The sequence below is a fragment of the Heterodontus francisci genome, chromosome 35 (assembly GCF_036365525.1).
Source record: "Heterodontus francisci isolate sHetFra1 chromosome 35, sHetFra1.hap1, whole genome shotgun sequence".
NCBI lineage: Eukaryota > Metazoa > Chordata > Chondrichthyes > Heterodontiformes > Heterodontidae > Heterodontus > Heterodontus francisci.
In genome coordinates, this window is record NC_090405.1 from 52,586,411 (window position 1) to 52,604,753 (window position 18,343).

Genomic DNA, 18,343 nt, shown 5'->3' on the forward strand with positions numbered 1-18,343 from the left:
TGCGTGGGTTTCCTCCAGGTGCTCCGGTTTCCTCCCACATGCCAAAGACTTGCGGGTTGATAGGTAAATTGGCCATTGTAAATTGCCCCTAGTGTAGGTAGGTGGTAGGAGAATTGAGGGAAGGTGGGGATGTGAGAGGGAAATGGGATTAATGTAGGATTAGTATAAATGGGTGGTTGATAGTCGGCGCAGACTTGTTGGGCCGAAGGGCCTGTTTCAGTGCTGTATCTCTCTATGACTCTATAACTCCTGCAGTGATGTCCTGGAGCTGAGATGGTTGACTTCCAACAACCACAACCATCTTCCTTTGTCCTAGGTACGACTCCAACCAACTGAGAATTTTCCCCCGATTCCCATTGACTCCTGTTTTGCTAGGACTCCTTGATGCCATACTTGGTCAAATGCTGCCTTGATGTCAAGGGCAGTCACTCACACCTCACCTCTTGAGTTTAGCTCTTTTGTCCATGTTTGACCCAAGGCTGTAATGCGGTCAGGAGCTGAGTAGCCCTGGTGGAACCCAAACTAAGTGTCAGTGGGCAGGTTATTGCAGAGCAAGTGCTGCTTGATAGCACTGTCAACAACCCATTCCACTAGATAAACCTTTTCCATATTATTCCCTATCTTGTATACCTCTATAAAAATGCCTGGGTGAAAAGCCCATGTTCCTTCAGACCTTGGATCCCTGACCTGTGGCAGAGGCTCTTCAATGCTTAAATGTCTCCTTGTTTCTTCACTGTCGCTGCATGTTTTGATCAGCATTTGCACAGTGTGTTGGTTACCAGTCTATGGGGTCTGGTTGCTACTCATTGTTGGTTGGACATGTTGAGTGTTCTAACCAGACTTGTAGGTCTCCTCCAACGCAAAATTTGTTTTGGAGAGATTTCCAGAATTTCTTTTTGTATTTAAACATATTTAAACGTATAAAACTGGACAAACAATGAAAGTGTATCTGTTCCTATCAGATGGTTTTACTGAATGTGGGTTTAATAACTGAAGTATTAATTTCCACAGAAACATTAAAACTGCAACAATGGGCAGAACCCGGAAGCCGCTGCTAATGACGTCAGCTCGCCGGTGTAGTGAAAGCGCGCTGACGTGCTTCCGGCGGCGTGGTGGTGGGCGCGCTGACGTGTTTCCGGCGGCGTGGTAAAGGCGGCTGATGGCGGAGGCTGATGGAGACTTGGATCTGGAGAATGAGGAGACGGAGCGGCCGGCGGAGAAACCGCGCAAACACGACAGCGGAGCGGCGGATCTGGAGAGGGTGACCGACTATGCGGAGGAGAAGGAGATCCTCAGTTCGGATCTGGAGACGGTGAGGCCTGGAGGAGAGGCAGGGAGGGACGGTTAGGATGGGGGAGGGGGTATGAGTGAGGGGAATGAGGGAGGGGACTGAGTGAGGGGACAGAAGGAGGAGGGAGGAGGAATAGGGGAGGGGACAGAAGGAGGAGGTATGAGGGAGGGGGCAGAGGGAGGAGGTATGAGGGAGGGGGCAGAGGGAGGAGGTATGAGGGAGGGGACAGAGGGAGGAGTTATGAGTGAGGGGAATGAGGGACGGTTAGGATGGGGGAGGGGACAGAGGGAGGAGGAATGGGGGAGGGTGCAGAGGGAGGAGGAATGGGGGAGGGTGCAGAGGGAGGAGGAATGGGGGAGGGTGCAGAGGGAGGAGGAATGGGGGAGGGTGCAGAGGGAGGAGGAATGGGGGAGGGTGCAGAGGGAGGAGGAATGGGGGAGGGTGCAGAGGGAGGAGTTATGAGGGAGGGGCAGAGGGAGGAGTTATGAGGGAGGGGGCAGAGGGAGGAGGTATGAGTGAGGGGAATCAGGGAGGGGACTGAGTGAGGGGACAGAAGGAGGAGGGAGGAGGAATAGGGGAGGGGACAGAAGGAGGAGGTATGAGGGAGGGGGCAGAGGGAGGAGGTATGAGGGAGGGGGCAGAGGGAGGAGGTATGAGGGAGGGGGCAGAGGGAGGAGGTATGAGTGAGGGGAATCAGGGAGGGGACTGAGTGAGGGGACAGAAGGAGGAGGGAGGAGGAATAGGGGAGGGGACAGAAGGAGGAGGTATGAGGGAGGGGACAGAAGGAGGAGGTATGAGGGAGGGGGCAGAGGGAGGAGGTATGAGGGAGGGGGCAGAGGGAGGAGGTATGAGGGAGGGAGCAGAGGGAGGAGGTATGAGAGAGGAGGAATAGGGGAGGTGACAGAGGGAGGAGGTATGAGGGAGGGTGCAGAGGGAGGAGGTATGAGGGAGGGGCAGAGGGAGGAGTTGGTGAGGGTGGAGGAAGGAAGAATAGGGAATGAGGGCAAGGGAGGGGAGATGGAGAGTGATGGGGTAAGGAGGGGAAGGTGAGAGTCTGATGGTGGGGAGATGGAGAATTGGGGAAGTGTAAGGAGAGGTTGATAGAGGGGAGGAGAGGGAGCTTGAATAGAGAATGAGTGGTGAAGGAGGGTATGGCAGGGGAATGGGATTAGGGGCAAGAGGGTAGGGGAGATGTGATGGGGGGCCAGGTTTAGTTTGCGACAGTGTGGATTGTGACCTGTGTGTTTCTGTTTGCAGGCAATGTCTGTCATTGGAGACAGGAGATCCCGGGAACAGAAAGCCAAGCAGGAAAGGTCTGAATCTCCAGTTGAATCAGTGCAGATTGTTCTGTACTATATATAATGTCTCCTTAGCCAGTGATGAAGCAGAAAAAGCAGGAATGGTGCTATGGAGTGGAACACTTTCCCATTTCAGTCTGGTTCTTGCCACAAACCTCAGCCCCTGGTTCCACCTCCCCGTTTGGCCGCTCCCTCGGCCTGAACCTGATAAAGCCCAGGCTCAGGGCACTTATACCCCTCAGCTGAGCTTCAAATCACAGGGTATTTCCACCCCATACACTGGCTGCCAACTCCCTCCCTCAATCCCACTACCATTGGAAACCACCATCATGCTTTTATGATCTCCAGTGGTATCTCCCACCATTACACAACCTGCCTTCGGCCCTTTGCTGATCTCCCAACGTTCCAGAGCATTGATTTCAATATCCTCATTGTTGTTTACAGATCTCTCCATGGCCTCGATCCATTCAAGCTCTGTGACATCCTGTAATTAATCATCATCATCTTAGGCAGTCCCTCGAGAACAAGGATGACTTTCTTCCACTCCAGGGCTGTGGGTCCTTCGGTGACTGGTCCAATTCTGGATCCGCACACTCTGCCACAGGCGGGGCAGGTGGTGTTTGATGAGGCGAGTGAATGGGATGCTCAAATTTCCGAAGCAACTTCGCGGATGCTTCTTCTCCATTTTGGGCAGTCTCGAGCAAGAGTTTCGCACGCATCAGTGGAGATGTCACAGTTTTTCAAGGAGGCTTTAAGGATGTCCTTGTAACGTTTCCTCTGCCCTCCTGGTCACTCCTTGTCGTGACGGAGCTCGGAATAGAAAGCTTGTTTGAGGAGTCTTGTGTCAGGCATGCGGACGATGTGGCCCGCCCAGCATAACTGACTAGCCATGACCAGTGTCACAATACTGGGGATGTTGGCCTGAGAGAGGACACTGATATTGGAACGCCTGTCCTGCCACTGAATTTTCAGGATCGTGCGGAGGTACCGCTGGTGATATGTCTCCAGGGCTTTGAGATGTCTGCTGTACAGTGTCCATGTTTCCGACGCATACAGGAGGGCAGGTAACTCTGCAGCCCTGTAGACCATGAGCTTGGTGCCAGGTTTGAGGTCTTTGTCATCGAACACTTTTTTCCTCAGCGCAGCCTTCGTTCGTCTGACACAATGGAGGCGATGCTGAGTTTCATCGTCGATGTCTGCCCTTGCTGAGAGGAGGCTCCCGATGTATGAGAAGTGATCCACATTGTCCAGTGGTTTGCTGTGGATCTTGATAGTCAGGGGCTGGTGTTGCTCTGTGGGTGCAGGCTGGTCGAGGACCTTTGTCTTCCGGATGTTTGACTTAAGGCCCATTCTTTCATATGCGTCCGTGAATGCATCGACGAGGGTTTGAAGCTTGGACTCTGAGTGTGTGCATACACAAGCGTTGTCAGCGTACTGCAGCTCGATGACAGAGGTTGGGGTGTCCTTGGTTGTGGACTGGAGGCAACATTGGTTAAGTAATTTCCCGCTCGTCCTGTAGAGTAGATCTACTCCGGCAGGGAGCTTCATGGAGATGGGGTGGAGTGTCGCGGCGAGGAAGATGGAAAAGAGCATTGGTGTGATGACACAGCTTTGCTTGTCCCCAGTTTGGGTTGGGTCGGATTGGGTCGATGAATGATCTGTTGTAAGGATTACAGCTTGTGTGTCGTCGTGCAGTATGCTGAGGTTGGTGACGAATTTCTCCGGGCAGCCAGATTTGAGGAAGATGTTCCATAACCCCTCCCTGTTGATAGAGTCAAAGGCCTTTGTGAGGTCAAAGAAGGCCATGTATAAAGGCTGCTGCTGTTTTTCTTGGAGTTGTCTTGCTGTGAAAATCATGTCCACTGTGCCTCTTGATGGACAGAATCCACATTGTGATTCCAGTAGGAACACTTCAGCCACAGGGAGGCGATGGTTGAGAAGGACTCTTGCGATGACCTTCCCTGTGGTGGACAGCAGCGATACCCCTTTGTAATTACCACAGTCGGTCTTGTCACATTTTTGAAGATGATCACAAATACGCCGTCTCGGAGATCCCCTGGCATACTCTCCTCCTTCCTGATGAGGGAAATGAGACCATGTATTTGTGTCAAGAGTGCCTCTCCGCTGTATTTTAGAATTTCAGCAGGAATTCCATCCATACCAGCGGCCTTATTGTTTTTTTAGTGTCGATGGCCTTTTCAATCTCATGTCAGGCTGGGGTTGTGCTGAGATCATGGTGGGTAGCATGCTGTGGAATGTGGTCGCGGGCACTCGCCTCAAGGACTGAGTCGTGATTGAGGAGATCTTTGAAATGCTCCTTCCAATGAGTGCTGACTGCCTCTCTGTCCTTGATCAGTGTCACTCCATTCTTTGCTCTCAGTGGAGTAGGTCCTTGGGTATTTGGGCCGTAAATGATTTTGACTGTGCTGAAGAATCCACACAAGTCGTGTCTGTCAGTGAGTTGCTGTACTTCCTGTGCTCTTTCAGCCCACCAGCTGTTCTTTAGGTCACGGGTTTTTTGTTGAACCTCAGCCTTCAATTGTCTGTATACCTGCTTTTATTCCCTCGAATTTTGGTGATGTTTCCCGTTCAGGAATGCCTTGCACTTGCGATTTAGTAGCTCCTGGATCTCCTGTTTGTTCTCATCAAACCAGTCTTGATGTTTCCTGTTCGAGAAACCAAGAGTATCTTCACAAGTGCTGATTATGGTAGCTTTGAGGGCAGACCAGGCATTGTGGACATTCTGTGGTTCCTGTTCGTTGAGGGTCGCCGAGTTGCTTGTAAGATGCTGCCTGAGTCGGTCTTTCCTCACAGAGTCCTTGATACCATCGATATTGATTTTTCTGCGGCAATCCTTCTGCTTCCGCTGCCATTTTTGAACTGGGTTTATGAAGATAGTCACTCGGATTAGGCCATGGTCGATCCAGCAGTCATCGGCTCCTATCATAGCACGTGTGATGTGGACATCCTTGAGGTCCTTCGCTCCGGCAATGATATAGTCAAGAAAATGCCAGTGCCTGGAGCGAGAGTGCTGCCATGAGGTCTTGTATTTGTCTCTCTGATGACATAGGGTGTTCGTTATGATCAGGCCGTGTTTAAGGCATTGCGTCAGAAGAAGGACTCCATTCCTTGTCAATCACACCTTTCCAAAGGTTTGTGTCCCACCCAACTCTGGCATTGAAGTCTCCGAGGTGGGTCAGCTTGTCTGTAATTACAGTCCTCCTGTAATTAATACCTGCTAGATCACTTCCCTGTTCTGATTTGGCCTCTGCAGCACTGTCAGGGGTAGAACTTCAGCCATTGAGGTTCTGCTGTCGGTAATTCCTTGCCTCACTAACCACCTCCATATCCAAAAAGCCCCCTGAGAACCTACCCTTGGAACTGCCTCAGTCACCTCCCCAAACTTAGTGCTCGCTTTCCTCTCCTTACCTGATACAGCCCATTGGGATGTCTCATTGTGTTTAAGTATCTCAAATCCTTTTTTTTCCCCAATCATTCCGGATATGAACGTAGAGGTGAAAGCACATTGTTCCAGCAAACTCTACCTTGCATTACTCAGCCTGGTAAAGACTGGAGTTGATTTTTTTCCCCTCCTCTGTTCTACAGGGAGAAGGAGCTGGCAAAAGTGACCATCAGGAAAGAAGATGTCGAACTAATTGTAAGTCATGTTTGCAACTGTACAAAGCACTTGTTTGTGATTCAAGGCAACTTTAACTTTCAGCTCCCCAATACACTACCAAGCCGTGTTAAACACAGGAGATACTTCCTCTGTGCCAAGGTCCTTTGGTTCTGTGCTGCACGCAGAATAGAAATAAAAATGGCTGAGGTTCCTGCTCAGTACTAAGTATCTGGTCACACTGCTCTGTACTCCTGCAAGAGTCAGTCCTTTCAGCAGAGCAAATGCATTTAGGGAGAAGCTTGATAATCACATGAGGGAGTAAGGAATAGAAGGGTGGGAGGAGGCTGGTGTGGTGTATAAATACTGTTGGGCTGAATGGCCTGTTTCTGTGCTGTAAATCCTGTGTAAATGTGTAAAATCTTTTTTGCAGTCTGGTGTACAGTCATTGCAAGTATTAGGGTTTTGGTCATATAAACCAAGAATTGTGCATTCAATTCTCATTGCACCCTCGGTTCTGTTTATTCAGATTGACAACAGAGAATCAGAACAAAATTGTTGATCTGTTTTTATCTGCCCTTTCACTTCAGAAGGTTGTGCGTTCAAACACCACTTGAGCCCATATCTAACGTTTTCAGTGCAGTACTGAGGGACTGATGATTTAGAGATGTTTTCTTATGGGTATAACATTAAACTGAGGCCCCATCTGCAGCTTCAGGTGGATGTTGAGAATCCATGTTGACATGTAGGGAGATCTCCCTTTTTCGGGCTGCACCAGCTAAATACCTGGTCAATCATCTCATTGCAATATCTGGAGAAGAGTGGCTGCAGTGATAATCAGTTGATAAGGTGTGTGCTGTCTGTATTGGATAAGCACGGGGATTTCTTAACTTTATAGAATCTTGTAACACAGAAGGAGGCCCTTCGGCCCATGGAGCTTGTGCCAGCTTTTTGAAAGGACTAGCCAATTAGTCCCATTCCCCTGCTCTTTCCTCATAGCCCTAAAAGCATTTCTCCTTTAAATATTTAATTCCTTTTTGAAAGTTACTATTGCTTCCTTCACCAGATCATAGTGTAAATGAAAAAGGTCTCCTACATAACACGTCAAGCACAAGTCTGAAGGTGAGGGGCACCCACATAAAAACCACCTCCAAGGACAAATTTACTTTTAACTTCTTTTCTCTATAGATGAACGAGATGGAGATCTCTCGAAACGCGGCAGAGCGTGGTCTGCGAGAACATTTGGGAAATGTCGTCGAAGCCTTGATCGCTCTCACTGACTGAAGCCACAGAGTATTGCCTGGGACTCTTTCGGAGATGTTTGGGAGGGGTGGGGGGTGAAATGCAAAGAGATTGGGGCAAGACATGAATTGAATGGGAGGTCCATCTGTTTAAATGCTGCCCGTTGTTTGACAGGATTGGGATGGTTTCAGTGAAATGAATGCTTTGCTGGTGCAAGTGATCCCCATGATCCAGCACTGAATCCTGAAGATGAACAAAACCTTCCAAACGAAAGGATTGAAAGGACTCAAAACTTGAACCAATAAAATACAAGCTCACTTACTCAAACCCAACTCGCTGTGTGTTTGCCTTTGGAGATTTGTACAGTGTGAGGAGGAAGATCACTCTCAGTGTGAAGGACTTTCTGTATCAGTCTTAAATTAACCTTTTGCCAGTTTGAAACTGTAACTTAAGATTGTTTCCTACTCTGGCTGAAAAGCTCACTTTCTCTGGTCTTTCCCTATAATTCAGTCCTTCAAACACTGGGGATCATCCTCATGCCTCCTCTCTGTACTTTTTCTATAGTTGGAATATTTTCCTTGTGTGTGGGCAGGCACAGTCCTCAAGGTGCAGTCGGTCGGACCAGAGCACTGGGCCGTTAGAACATGATGTGCCCTCTACTGTCCATCTAATGTAAGATTCCTTGATTTCATTCCATCTCTGCTAGACCTCTATTAGCCCACCTAACAATGTGCAGTGATAGATGGGACCCCGCCCTGCTCATCTTTACATAATTGTATCTGGGCCAATTAGCTATACTTCAGAAAACCTTTGACAGGGTACTACATAGGAGACTATTGGAGAAGATTGAAGAGTAAGGGAGTGTAGCAAATTGGATTTAAAAACTGATTGGAAGAAACATGGGAAACAGCAGGTGGCCATTTAACTCTTCAAGCATGTTCCGCCATTTAATGAAATCGTGGCTGATCTGTGACCTAACCAAAAAAAAAACTTCTGCCTTTGCCCCATATCCTTTAATACCTTTGGTTAACAAAAATGTCTCGGTCTTCAATTTAAAATTAACAATTGAACTAGCATCGATTACTGTTTGGGAAAGAGAAATCCAAACTTCTACCACCCTTTTGTGTATAGAAATGTTTCCTAATTTCACTCCCGAAAGGTCTGACTCTAATGTTTTGATTATGTCTCCCTGGACTCTCCAACCAGCAGAAATAATTTCTCTTTATCTAAGGAAGGAAGCTGAGAGTAGTACATTCTCTGGTTGGAAATGAGTAGGGTATCCGCAGGGTGTGTTCTGAGACTGCTAGTCACTGTTTGGACATCAATAAGTTGAATCTATGAGTAGAGAGAGTGATGTCTAAATCAGCAGGTTATACTAAAATAACTAAAGACCAAAGGAAGCTGTAGGGAGATATTGATGACAAAATTATTGCAGATGGAGTTAATGCCTGTGAATGTAAGGATGTGGTCAGAAATTTGATCAAGGGTAGGTTGGGTGAAGTGAAAGCAGAGGGCTTTGGGGTGAGGTGGGGACAGGTTTCTATGGTATTAAAAGGAGCTCAAGTAAATGAGGTGATGAAAAAGCACTGGGTTTAGTGGCAAGAGGTAGAGAGTCAGGATGTAATGGGGCATCTCTATAAAATCTTAGTAAGGCCTTAACTGGGGTATTATGCAATCCAGAGGCTACAGTGCAGATTCATAATGCTGAGGAAATGGCCAAATATAAAGGAAGACATGGGTAGAGCAGAGGTGATATATCAAGTGATTTGACAGAAGCGTTTAAAATTATGAACTGACGGAGCAGCAGAGATAGTAATACACTGTTTCCAGTGATAGAGGGTTCTAAAACATGTGGGAAAAATTACCTGTGAAGACCTAGGACAGAGAGCAGGAGGAGATTCCTTACACAGAAGGTTGAGAGACTGAAATGCATGACTAGGGGTTAGTGATTGAATCAGAAACTGCGTTATCATTTAAAGAATAGGTTAAAGGGATATGACTAGGGCTACTGCTCAAATGGAAAATAAACACCAACATGGGCTGATTGGCCCAAACTGCTTGTTTCTGTGTTATAATTTCTATTCTGTGCACAGTTGTAAATGGCTCCCTCTCCATAACCAGTTACAGATTGTCTCCCTCATGTATTCGGTTATAAATGGAACCCATTATCTGCACATAGTCATAGATATGTATGCGTCTCCATTTGCGACTCCTCAGATATTGAAGCAGTCTCTGCCCACATGCAGCAAGATCTGGACAACATTCAAGCTTGGGCTGATAGTGGCAAGTAACATTCACACGACACAACTGCCTGGCAGTGACCATCTCCAACAAGACAAAGCCTCACCACCTCCCTTTGCTGTTCAACATCATTACTATCCCCCACCATCAAAGAAGAACGGTACAGCACAGGAACAGGCCATTCGGCCCTCCAAGCCTGCGCCGATCTTGATGCCTGCCTAAACTAAAACCTTCTGCATTTCCGGGGACCGTATCCCTCTATTCCCTTCCTATTCGTGTATTTGTCAAGATGCCTCTTAAACGTCGCTACCGTACCTGCTTCCACCACCTCCCCCGGCAGCAAGTTCTAGGCACTCACCACCCTCTGTGTAAAGAACTTGCCTTGCACATCCCCTCTAAACTTTGCCCCTCGCACCTTAAACCTATGTCCCCTAGTAACTGACTCTTCCACCCTGGGAAAAAGCTTCTGACTATCCACTCTGTCCATGCCGCTCATAACTTTGTAAACCTCTATCATGTCGCCCCTCCACCTCCGTCGTTCCAGTGAAAACAATCCGAGTTTATCCAACCTCTCCTCATAGCTAATGCCCTCCAGACCAGGCAACATCCTGGTAAACCTCCTCTGTACCCTCTCCAAAGCCTCCACATCCTTTTGGTAGTGTGGCGACCTGAGGGTCAACATCCTGAGGGGTTACCATTGACCAGAAACTTAACTGGACCAGTTTTGTAAATACAGTGGTGACAAGAGCAGGTCAGAGGTTGGAAATACTGTGGCGAGTAACTCACCTCCTGACTCCCCAAAGCCTGTCCACCATCTACAAGTCAGGAGTGTGATGGAATACTCTCTACTTGGCTCGATGGATGCAGCTCCAACAACACTTAAGAAGCTCGACACCATCCAGACAAGGCAGCACGCTTGATTAGCACCCCATCCACAAACATTCACTCTTTCACCACCAACGCACAGTGGCAGCAGTATGTACCATCTACAAGATGCACTGCAGCAATGCACCAAGGCTCCTTAGACAGCACCTTCCAAACCCGCGACCTGTACCAACTAGAAGGACAAGGGCAGCAGATGCGTGGGAACACCACCACCTGCAAGTTCCCCTCCAAGTCACACACTGTCCTGACTCGGAACTATATCGGCGTTCCTTCACTGTTGCTGGGCCAAAATCCTGGAACTCCCTTCCTAACAGCACTGTGGGTGTACCTGCCCCAAATGGACTGCAGCGGTTCAAGAAGGCAGCTCACCACCACCTTCTCAAGGGCAATACCTGCTGGCCCAGCCAGTGATATTCACATCCTGAAAATGAGTCTTGTCGAGTCAGATGGGACTCCTTATGTATATGGTTTTTAAATCGAGTCATCCTGAAAGATTCCTGTCCATTTGTCAGTTGTGCCCTGACCCTGGTGGGATGGGGCCGAGGCACGGACAGACTGGAGAAGGAGCACAACTGCGCTGCAGCTTGATGGGGCAAATAAGAGCAGGCCAAGAACAAAGTGATTTCAGGAGTGATTCCTCCCTCTGCTGTCTGTTAAACAACCTACAGGTCATTGCTGTATTGAGGGTTTTAAAGTGTTTGTCCCAAGTTCTATTTCCATACATTAAGAGGGTTTAAAGAGCCTCAAAGGATTTGCAGTTAATCACTTTATAATGCCGGTTTGGCACAGTTTGACATTCCAACCGAGAGATCAGAATCTGCTCACACCAAATCTTCACTGAATGGAGAGCTGTCAAACTACAAAACCTTTTTGTCGAAAGTGACCGGTCATTAATGGAGTTTGAAGTCTAATTTTAACAGGTTGTGATTTTTGTCTTGCTTCACTGCAGCATGGTGTTGGGATTCTTGAGACTGCACGGCCTGTTACAAAGGAGCCAAGGGCTTGCCTGGGGTATATTCAACTTGTGGGTGCCCTGATCTCAGAGCTCTCCAGCGTGTGGGGGAATGTGTGAGCGCAGTTTTCGAGCACAGGTAAGGATATCAGCATAAAAGGTGGGCTCGGAGAGGTATTTTTACTGAGCAGTTGGGAGAAGGACCCACAGAACAGGACAGCACCAAGGATGCAGAGAGTAGGAAGAAGAAAGCTGGTAGTGGAAGGCTGAGAAAACCAAGGGTGTGAGGAGGGCCATAGTCTTCAGAAAGAATGGGACTGGACAGCGTCTGGATTTCAACACAATGAGGGAGGAGGGAGCCTGTGTAGGGTGGGGAATGTGTGCAGGAGGAACAAGTGAGGAAGGGTCAGTCAGGCATGGAATAGGATTGACAGATAGCCAAAATGGTGATTAACATGGAGAGAGGGGTGTGTACAGTGTGTGTGTTCCCCAACTCCAGCCACCCCCATTTCAACCACGGGCACATGTCCTGTCCAGCTGGGCTGACTGACACTGACCACCAGTGGGAATCCTGGCTGAATCTTCCCAATGTGCAGGGGCTGCAACCACCTGTGTTGACCCGACTGACCGGGGCTGAGTCCTGCTCTGTAACCTTCAGTATCACATTGGGTTCTGCCACTACCCATTGCATTTGTATCTTTCTCCAGGCTAACCCTCCACTGTCAGTACTGAAGGAGCGCTGCACTGTCAGAGGGTCAGTACTGAGGGCGTGCTGCACTGAGGTTCAGTACTGAGGGTGTGCTGCACTGTCAGAGGGTCAGTACTGAGGGTGTGCTGCACTGTCAGAGGGTCAGTACTGAGGGAGTTTTGCACTGTTGGAGGGTCAGTACTAAGGGAGTGCTGCACTGAGAGTCAGTACTGAGGGAACACTGTGCTGTTGGAGGGTCAGTACAGAGGGAGCGCTGCACTGTTTTGCATTGCAAGTGACTACACTTCAAGAAATAATAAATTGACTATAAAACGCTTTGGGATGCCTTGTGGTTGTGAAAGGTGCTATATAAATGCAAGTTCTTTGTAGAACCTCTGGTTAATGTCAGTGCAATTCTCTCATTAACACTGACTCATTCACTCCACCTGCTGCCATGTTGGGAAAGTGCACCTTCCAGGGCAGACCTGAACCAGACACACTGAATGGTCCAGGTACAATCTCTGACCAGTGCTGAGTTATCTGATCTCAGCCGATGAAGCATAAGGGGTTGTGGTGCTAGTGACCATACCCCAGGGTGAAGCAGGAGACGTTTTCTGCGGTTCTTGCTCCAGCATCATGTGAGTGTGGGGTGAGGACAGGACCAAGCTGCACTGCAGTCTAATTCCACATAGGAAGGAATGCATTGCTTGATCAGTGGCCATTGTTACGACCGAAGCAGGAGTAATGCACTGTCAATTCAGTCCCAATACTCCACAGGTCGCAGCATATTATTAAAGTTTTCCCATCTACTGGAAATTAGCCAAATTAAACACTTTATTAACCCCCAGAATGAAACAGACCAAACCAGGTATCTTTAAACAACAACCAAGTAACTATTTATTAATAAACTATATCTTAATCACCTGTGAGATAAACCTATGTCTAAAGACTTCATAACTTCTTTTTTATCCTAACCTTAATGTACACACACATACATTCAAAATCAACGGTTAACCGGTTTTATAAATAGTATTTCTCAGGAAAAAAATAAGTAGCTGAGTTGTAAGTCCTGGTGAGGTACGTTCCTGGTTGGTGAGGTGTCCCAGATTAGAACAATCAGATGCCACTCGAATTCTCCAGGCAAATTCGGCGAAACAGTCTTTTAATAGATAGGCATTCGAAGCACTACGGTTGCAGCAGGCCTCACACAGTTCTTTTAATAAGGAGTATCGCGACAGGCCTAATTAGATTCTGAAATTGGTAGTTTTTCAGTTGAAACTTTTACTGAGAATTCCAGCAAACACAAACAAATGACACAAAGTCCCTCTTGAAGGCAAATGTTCTTTTTTTCCAGGTTTATTTATCTCTCCTTAAGCAATACAGAGCCTGAAGATAAATGTAGATTTTCCTGCTGAGAGAGACGGATCCTTCCTTTCAGTGAAGCAGACTTCGGCAGTCTCTAGTTCAAACCGGTTGAAGCCAGTCTTTATACACAGTTAAAAGTTACAGTACACCATGTGACCTTCTCTCTCTCCAGCTGTGCCACAGGAAAGAGCTGCAGCGGCTGGCACTCTGTGCTCAGTCTTAAAGGCACACAATTTTAAAACAGAGGGGGAAAAAACTGTTCCGTGACACCATTCAAGCCATACCAGAGTCAGCACCTTCAGAACTGTATCCCAGTGAGAGTCAGCACCTTCAGGAACTGTCCACCAGTGAGAGTCAGCACCTTCAGGAACTGTATCCCAGTGAGAGTCAGCACCTTCAGGAACTGTATCCCAGTGAGAGTCAGCACCTTCAGGAACTGTCCACCAGTGAGAGTCAGCACCTTCAGGAACTGTATCCCAGTGAGAGTCAGCACCTTCAGGAACTGTCTCTAAGTGAGAGTCAGCACCTTCAGGAACTGTCCCCCAGTGAGAGTCAGCACCTTCAGGAACTGTATCCCAATGAGAGTCAGCACCTTCAGGAACTGTCTCTAAGTGAGAGTCAGCACCTTCAGGAACTGTCCCCCAGTGAGAGTCAGCACCTTCAGGAACTGTATCCCAGTGAGAGTCAGCACCTTCAGGAACTGTCCCCCAGTGAGAGTCAGCACCTTCAGGAACTGTATCCCAGTAAGAGTCAGCACCTTCAGGAACTGTATCCCAATGAGAGTCAGCACCTTCAGGAACTGTATCCCAGTAAGAGTCAGCACCTTCAGGAACTGTATCCCAATGAGAGTCAGCACCTTCAGGAACTGTATCCCAGTGAGAGTCAGCACCTTCAGGAACTGTCCCCCAATGAGAGTCAGCACCTTCAGGAACTGTATCCCAGTAAGAGTCAGCACCTTCAGGAACTGTCCACCAGTGAGAGTCAGCACCTTCAGGAACTGTCTCCCAATGAGAGTCAGCACCTTCAGGAACTGTATCCCTGTGAGAGTCAGCACTTTCAGGAACTGGATCCCAGTGAGAGTCAGCACTTTCAGGAACTGGATCCCAGTGAGAGTCAGCAGCTTCAGGAACTGTATCCCAGTGAGAGTCAGCACCTTCAGGAACTGTCCCCCAGTGAGAGTCAGCACTTTCAGAACTGTACCCCAGTGAGAGTCAGCACCTTCAGGAACTGTCCCCCAGTGAGAGTCAGCACTTTCAGAACTGTACCCCAGTGAGAGTCAGCACCTTCAGGAACTGTATCCCAGTGAGAGTCAGCACCTTCAGGAACTGTCCCCCAGTGAGAGTCAGCACTTTCAGAACTGTACCCCAGTGAGAGTCAGCACCTTCAGGAACTGTATCCCAGTGAGAGTCAGCACCTTCAGGAACTGGCCCCCAGTGAGAGTCAACACCTTCAGGAACTGTATCCCAGTGAGAGTCAGCACCTTCAGGAACTGTATCCCAGTGAGAGTCAGCAACTTCAGGAACTGTATCCCAGTGAGCGTCAGCACCTTCAGGAACTGTATCCCAGTGAGAGTCAGCACCTTCAGGAACTGTATCCCAGTGAGAGTCAGCACCTTCAGGAACTGTATCCCAGTGAGAGTCAGCACCTTCAGGAACTGTATCCCAGTGAGAGTCAGCACCTTCAGGAACTGTATCCCAGTGAGAGTCAGCACCTTCAGGAACTGTATCCCAGTGAGAGTCAGCACCTTCAGGAACTGTCCCCCAGTGAGAGTCAGCACCTTCAGGAACTGTCCCCCAGTGAGAGTCAGCACCTTCAGGAACTGTCCCCCAGTGAGAGTCAGCACCTTCAGGAACTGTCCCCCAGTGAGAGTCTGCACCTTCCGGAATTGTCCCCCAGTGAGAGTCAGCACCTTCAGGAACTGTCCCTCAGTGAGAGTCAGCACCTTCAGGAACTGTATCCCAGTGAGAGTCAGCACCTTCAGGAACTGTCCCCCAGTGAGAGTCAGCACCTTCAGGAACTGTCCCCCAGTGAGAGTCAGCACCTTCAGGAACTGTATCCCAGTGAGAGTCAGCACCTTCAGGAACTGTCCCCCAGTGAGAGTCAGCACCTTCAGGAAATGTCCCCCAGTGAGAGTCAGCACCTTCAGGAAATGTCCCCCAGTGAGAGTCAGCACCTTCAGGAAATGTCCCCCAGTGAGAGTCAGCACCTTCAGGAACTGTCCCCCAGTGAGAGTCAGCACCTTCAGGAACTGTCCCCCAATGAGAGTCAGCACCTTCAGGAAATGTCCCCCAGTGAGAGTCAGCACCTTCAGGAACTGTCCCCCAGTGAGAGTCAGCACCTTCAGGAAATGTCCCCCAGTGAGAGTCAGCACCTTCAGGAACTGTCCCCCAATGAGAGTCAGCACCTTCAGGAACTGTCCCCCAGTGAGAGTCAGCACCTTCAGGAACTGTCCCCCAGTGAGAGTCAGCACCTTCAGGAACTGTCCCCCAGTGAGAGTCAGCACCTTCAGGAACTGTCCCCCAGTGAGAGTCAGCACCTTCAGGAACTGTCCCCCAGTGAGAGTCAGCACCTTCAGGAACTGTCCCCCAGTGAGAGTCAGCACCTTCAGGAACTGTCCCCCAGTGAGAGTCAGCACCTTCAGGAACTGTCCCCCGGTGAGAGTCAGCACCTTCAGGAACTGTCCCCCAGTGAGAGTCAGCACCTTCAGGAACTGCCCCACAGTGCACATGGTTGCGGTGGTGGTGTAGCGGTAATGTCATTGTGCTGATAATCCACAGGCTAATACCCTGGGGGCATGAGTTGAAATCCCACGATGGAATTTAAATTCAATTCCTGGAAATAAAATATGGAATTGAAAGCTAGTTTCAGTAATGGTGCTATGAAACTATCATCGATTGTTGTAAAAACACATCATGTTCACTAATACCCTTTAGGGAAGGAATCTGCTGTCCTCACTTGCCTTGCCTACCTATGATTGCAGACCCACAGCAATGTGGTTGACTCTGAAATTGTCTAGCAATCCACTCAGTTATCAGGGGCAATCAGGAATGGGCAACAAATGCTGGCCTTGCCAGTGACACCCACATCCCATAGAAAAACAAAACAAATCCTTCAGAGACTGTACTGCATTGAGAGTCAGCACCTTTAGGAACTGTCCCCCCAGTGAGAGTCAGCACCTTCAGGAACTGTCCCCCAGTGAGAGTCAGCACCTTCAGGAACTGTCCCCCAGTGAGAGTCAGCACCTTCAGGAAATGTCCCCCAGTGAGAGTCAGCACCTTCAGGAACTGCCCCACAGTGCACATGGTTGCGGTGGTGGTGTAGCGGTAATGTCATTGTGCTGATAATCCACAGGCTAATACCCTGGGGGCATGAGTTGAAATCCCACGATGGAATTTAAATTCAATTCCTGGAAAAAAAATATGGAATTGAAAGCTAGTTTCAGTAATGGTGCTATGAAACTATCATCGAGAGAAGAAACCAAGCGACTGAGTTATGTCATAGAGTTATACAGCACAGAAACAGGCCCTTCAGCCCATCGTGTCTGTGCTGGCCATCAAGCATCTAACTGTTTTAATCCCATTTTCCAGCACTTGGCCTGTAGCCTTGTATGCTATGGCATTTCAAGTGCTTGTGTAAATACTTATTAAATGTTGTGAGGGTTCCTGCCTCTACCACCTCTTCAGGCAGTTCGTTCCAGATTCCAACCACCCTCTGGGTGAAATTTGTTTTCCTCAAATCCCCTCTAAACCTCCTGCCCCTTACCTTAAATCTATGCCCCCTGGTTATTGACCCCTCCGCTAAGGGAAAACGTTTCTTCCTATCTACCCTGTCCAAGCCCCTCATAATTTTGTACACCTCAATCATGTTCCCACCTCAGCCTTCTCTGCTCTAAGGAAAACAACCCTAGCCTTTTCAGTCTCTCTTTCTAGCTGAAATACTGCAGGCCAGGCAACATCCTGGTGAATCTCCTCTGCACCCTCGCCAGTGCAATCACATCCTCCTTATAGTGTGGTGACCAGAACTCTACACAGTACTCCAGCTGTGGCCTAACTAGCATTTTATACAGCTCCATCATAACCTCCCTGCTCTTATATTCTATGCTCAGCTAATAAAGGCAAGTATCCCATAAGCCTTCCTAACCACCTTATCTACCTGTGCTGCTGCCTTCAGTGATCGAGAAACAAGTACACCAAGGCCCCTCTGACCTTCTGTACTCCCGAGGGTCCTACCACCCATTGTATATTCACTTGCCTTGTTAGTCCTCCCAAAATGCATCACCTCACACTTCTCAGAATTAAAGTCCATTTGCCACTGCTCCCTCCATCTTACCAGCCCATCTATATCGTCCTGTATCTAAGGCTGTCCTCCTCACTATTTACGACACCACCAATTTTCGTGTCATCTGCATGTCAAATCATAGTCAGTTTATACTGAAACAACTCTTAAAATGGGATTAACATTAATCCAACCTAATCTCTGCATTTACTGCCCTGGTGTATGAGCAACAGATGGCTCCAAGTACAGAACTGGCTCCTCCCCTAATCCCATTGAGTTTACAAAGTGCTTGGATTATTTTAACATGACCACAATATCTGAAGGACTTGTTTCCCTGGACCCTCCGCACCTCTCCTGACTCTTTCAGGAGTTCAGTTTACAGGTTCGGAGACCCTCCCCTTTTCCAGGTTAGACCTACAGTCAATTTTGAGCGTAATTTTATATTTTACGTTTGCAAGCAGAATGTGCCTCTGGCTCGGTCTGATTTACT

The 18,343-nt window shown here is 48.5% G+C and overlaps 2 protein-coding genes across 2 annotated transcripts in view; both read left to right on the forward strand.

Moving 5' to 3' along the window:
* The first annotated feature begins 1,102 nt into the window (after positions 1-1,102).
* On the forward strand, positions 1,103-7,774 carry hypk (huntingtin interacting protein K). The gene is made up of 4 exons (XM_068015606.1): positions 1,103-1,312; positions 2,549-2,604; positions 6,196-6,247; positions 7,394-7,774. Exons 1-4 carry the CDS (start codon positions 1,160-1,162, stop codon positions 7,487-7,489), a joined length of 357 nt encoding a protein of 118 aa, XP_067871707.1. The 5' UTR covers positions 1,103-1,159; the 3' UTR covers positions 7,490-7,774.
* Positions 7,775-11,577: 3,803 nt separating this feature from the next.
* The window catches only part of serinc4 (serine incorporator 4), a 58,673-nt gene continuing 51,907 nt past the window's right edge, over positions 11,578-18,343 (forward strand). The window contains exon 1 of the mRNA XM_068015169.1: positions 11,578-11,664. Within this exon, the coding sequence (XP_067871270.1) occupies positions 11,638-11,664 (27 nt within the window). The 5' untranslated portion in view covers positions 11,578-11,637. The remainder of the gene's footprint in view (positions 11,665-18,343) is intronic.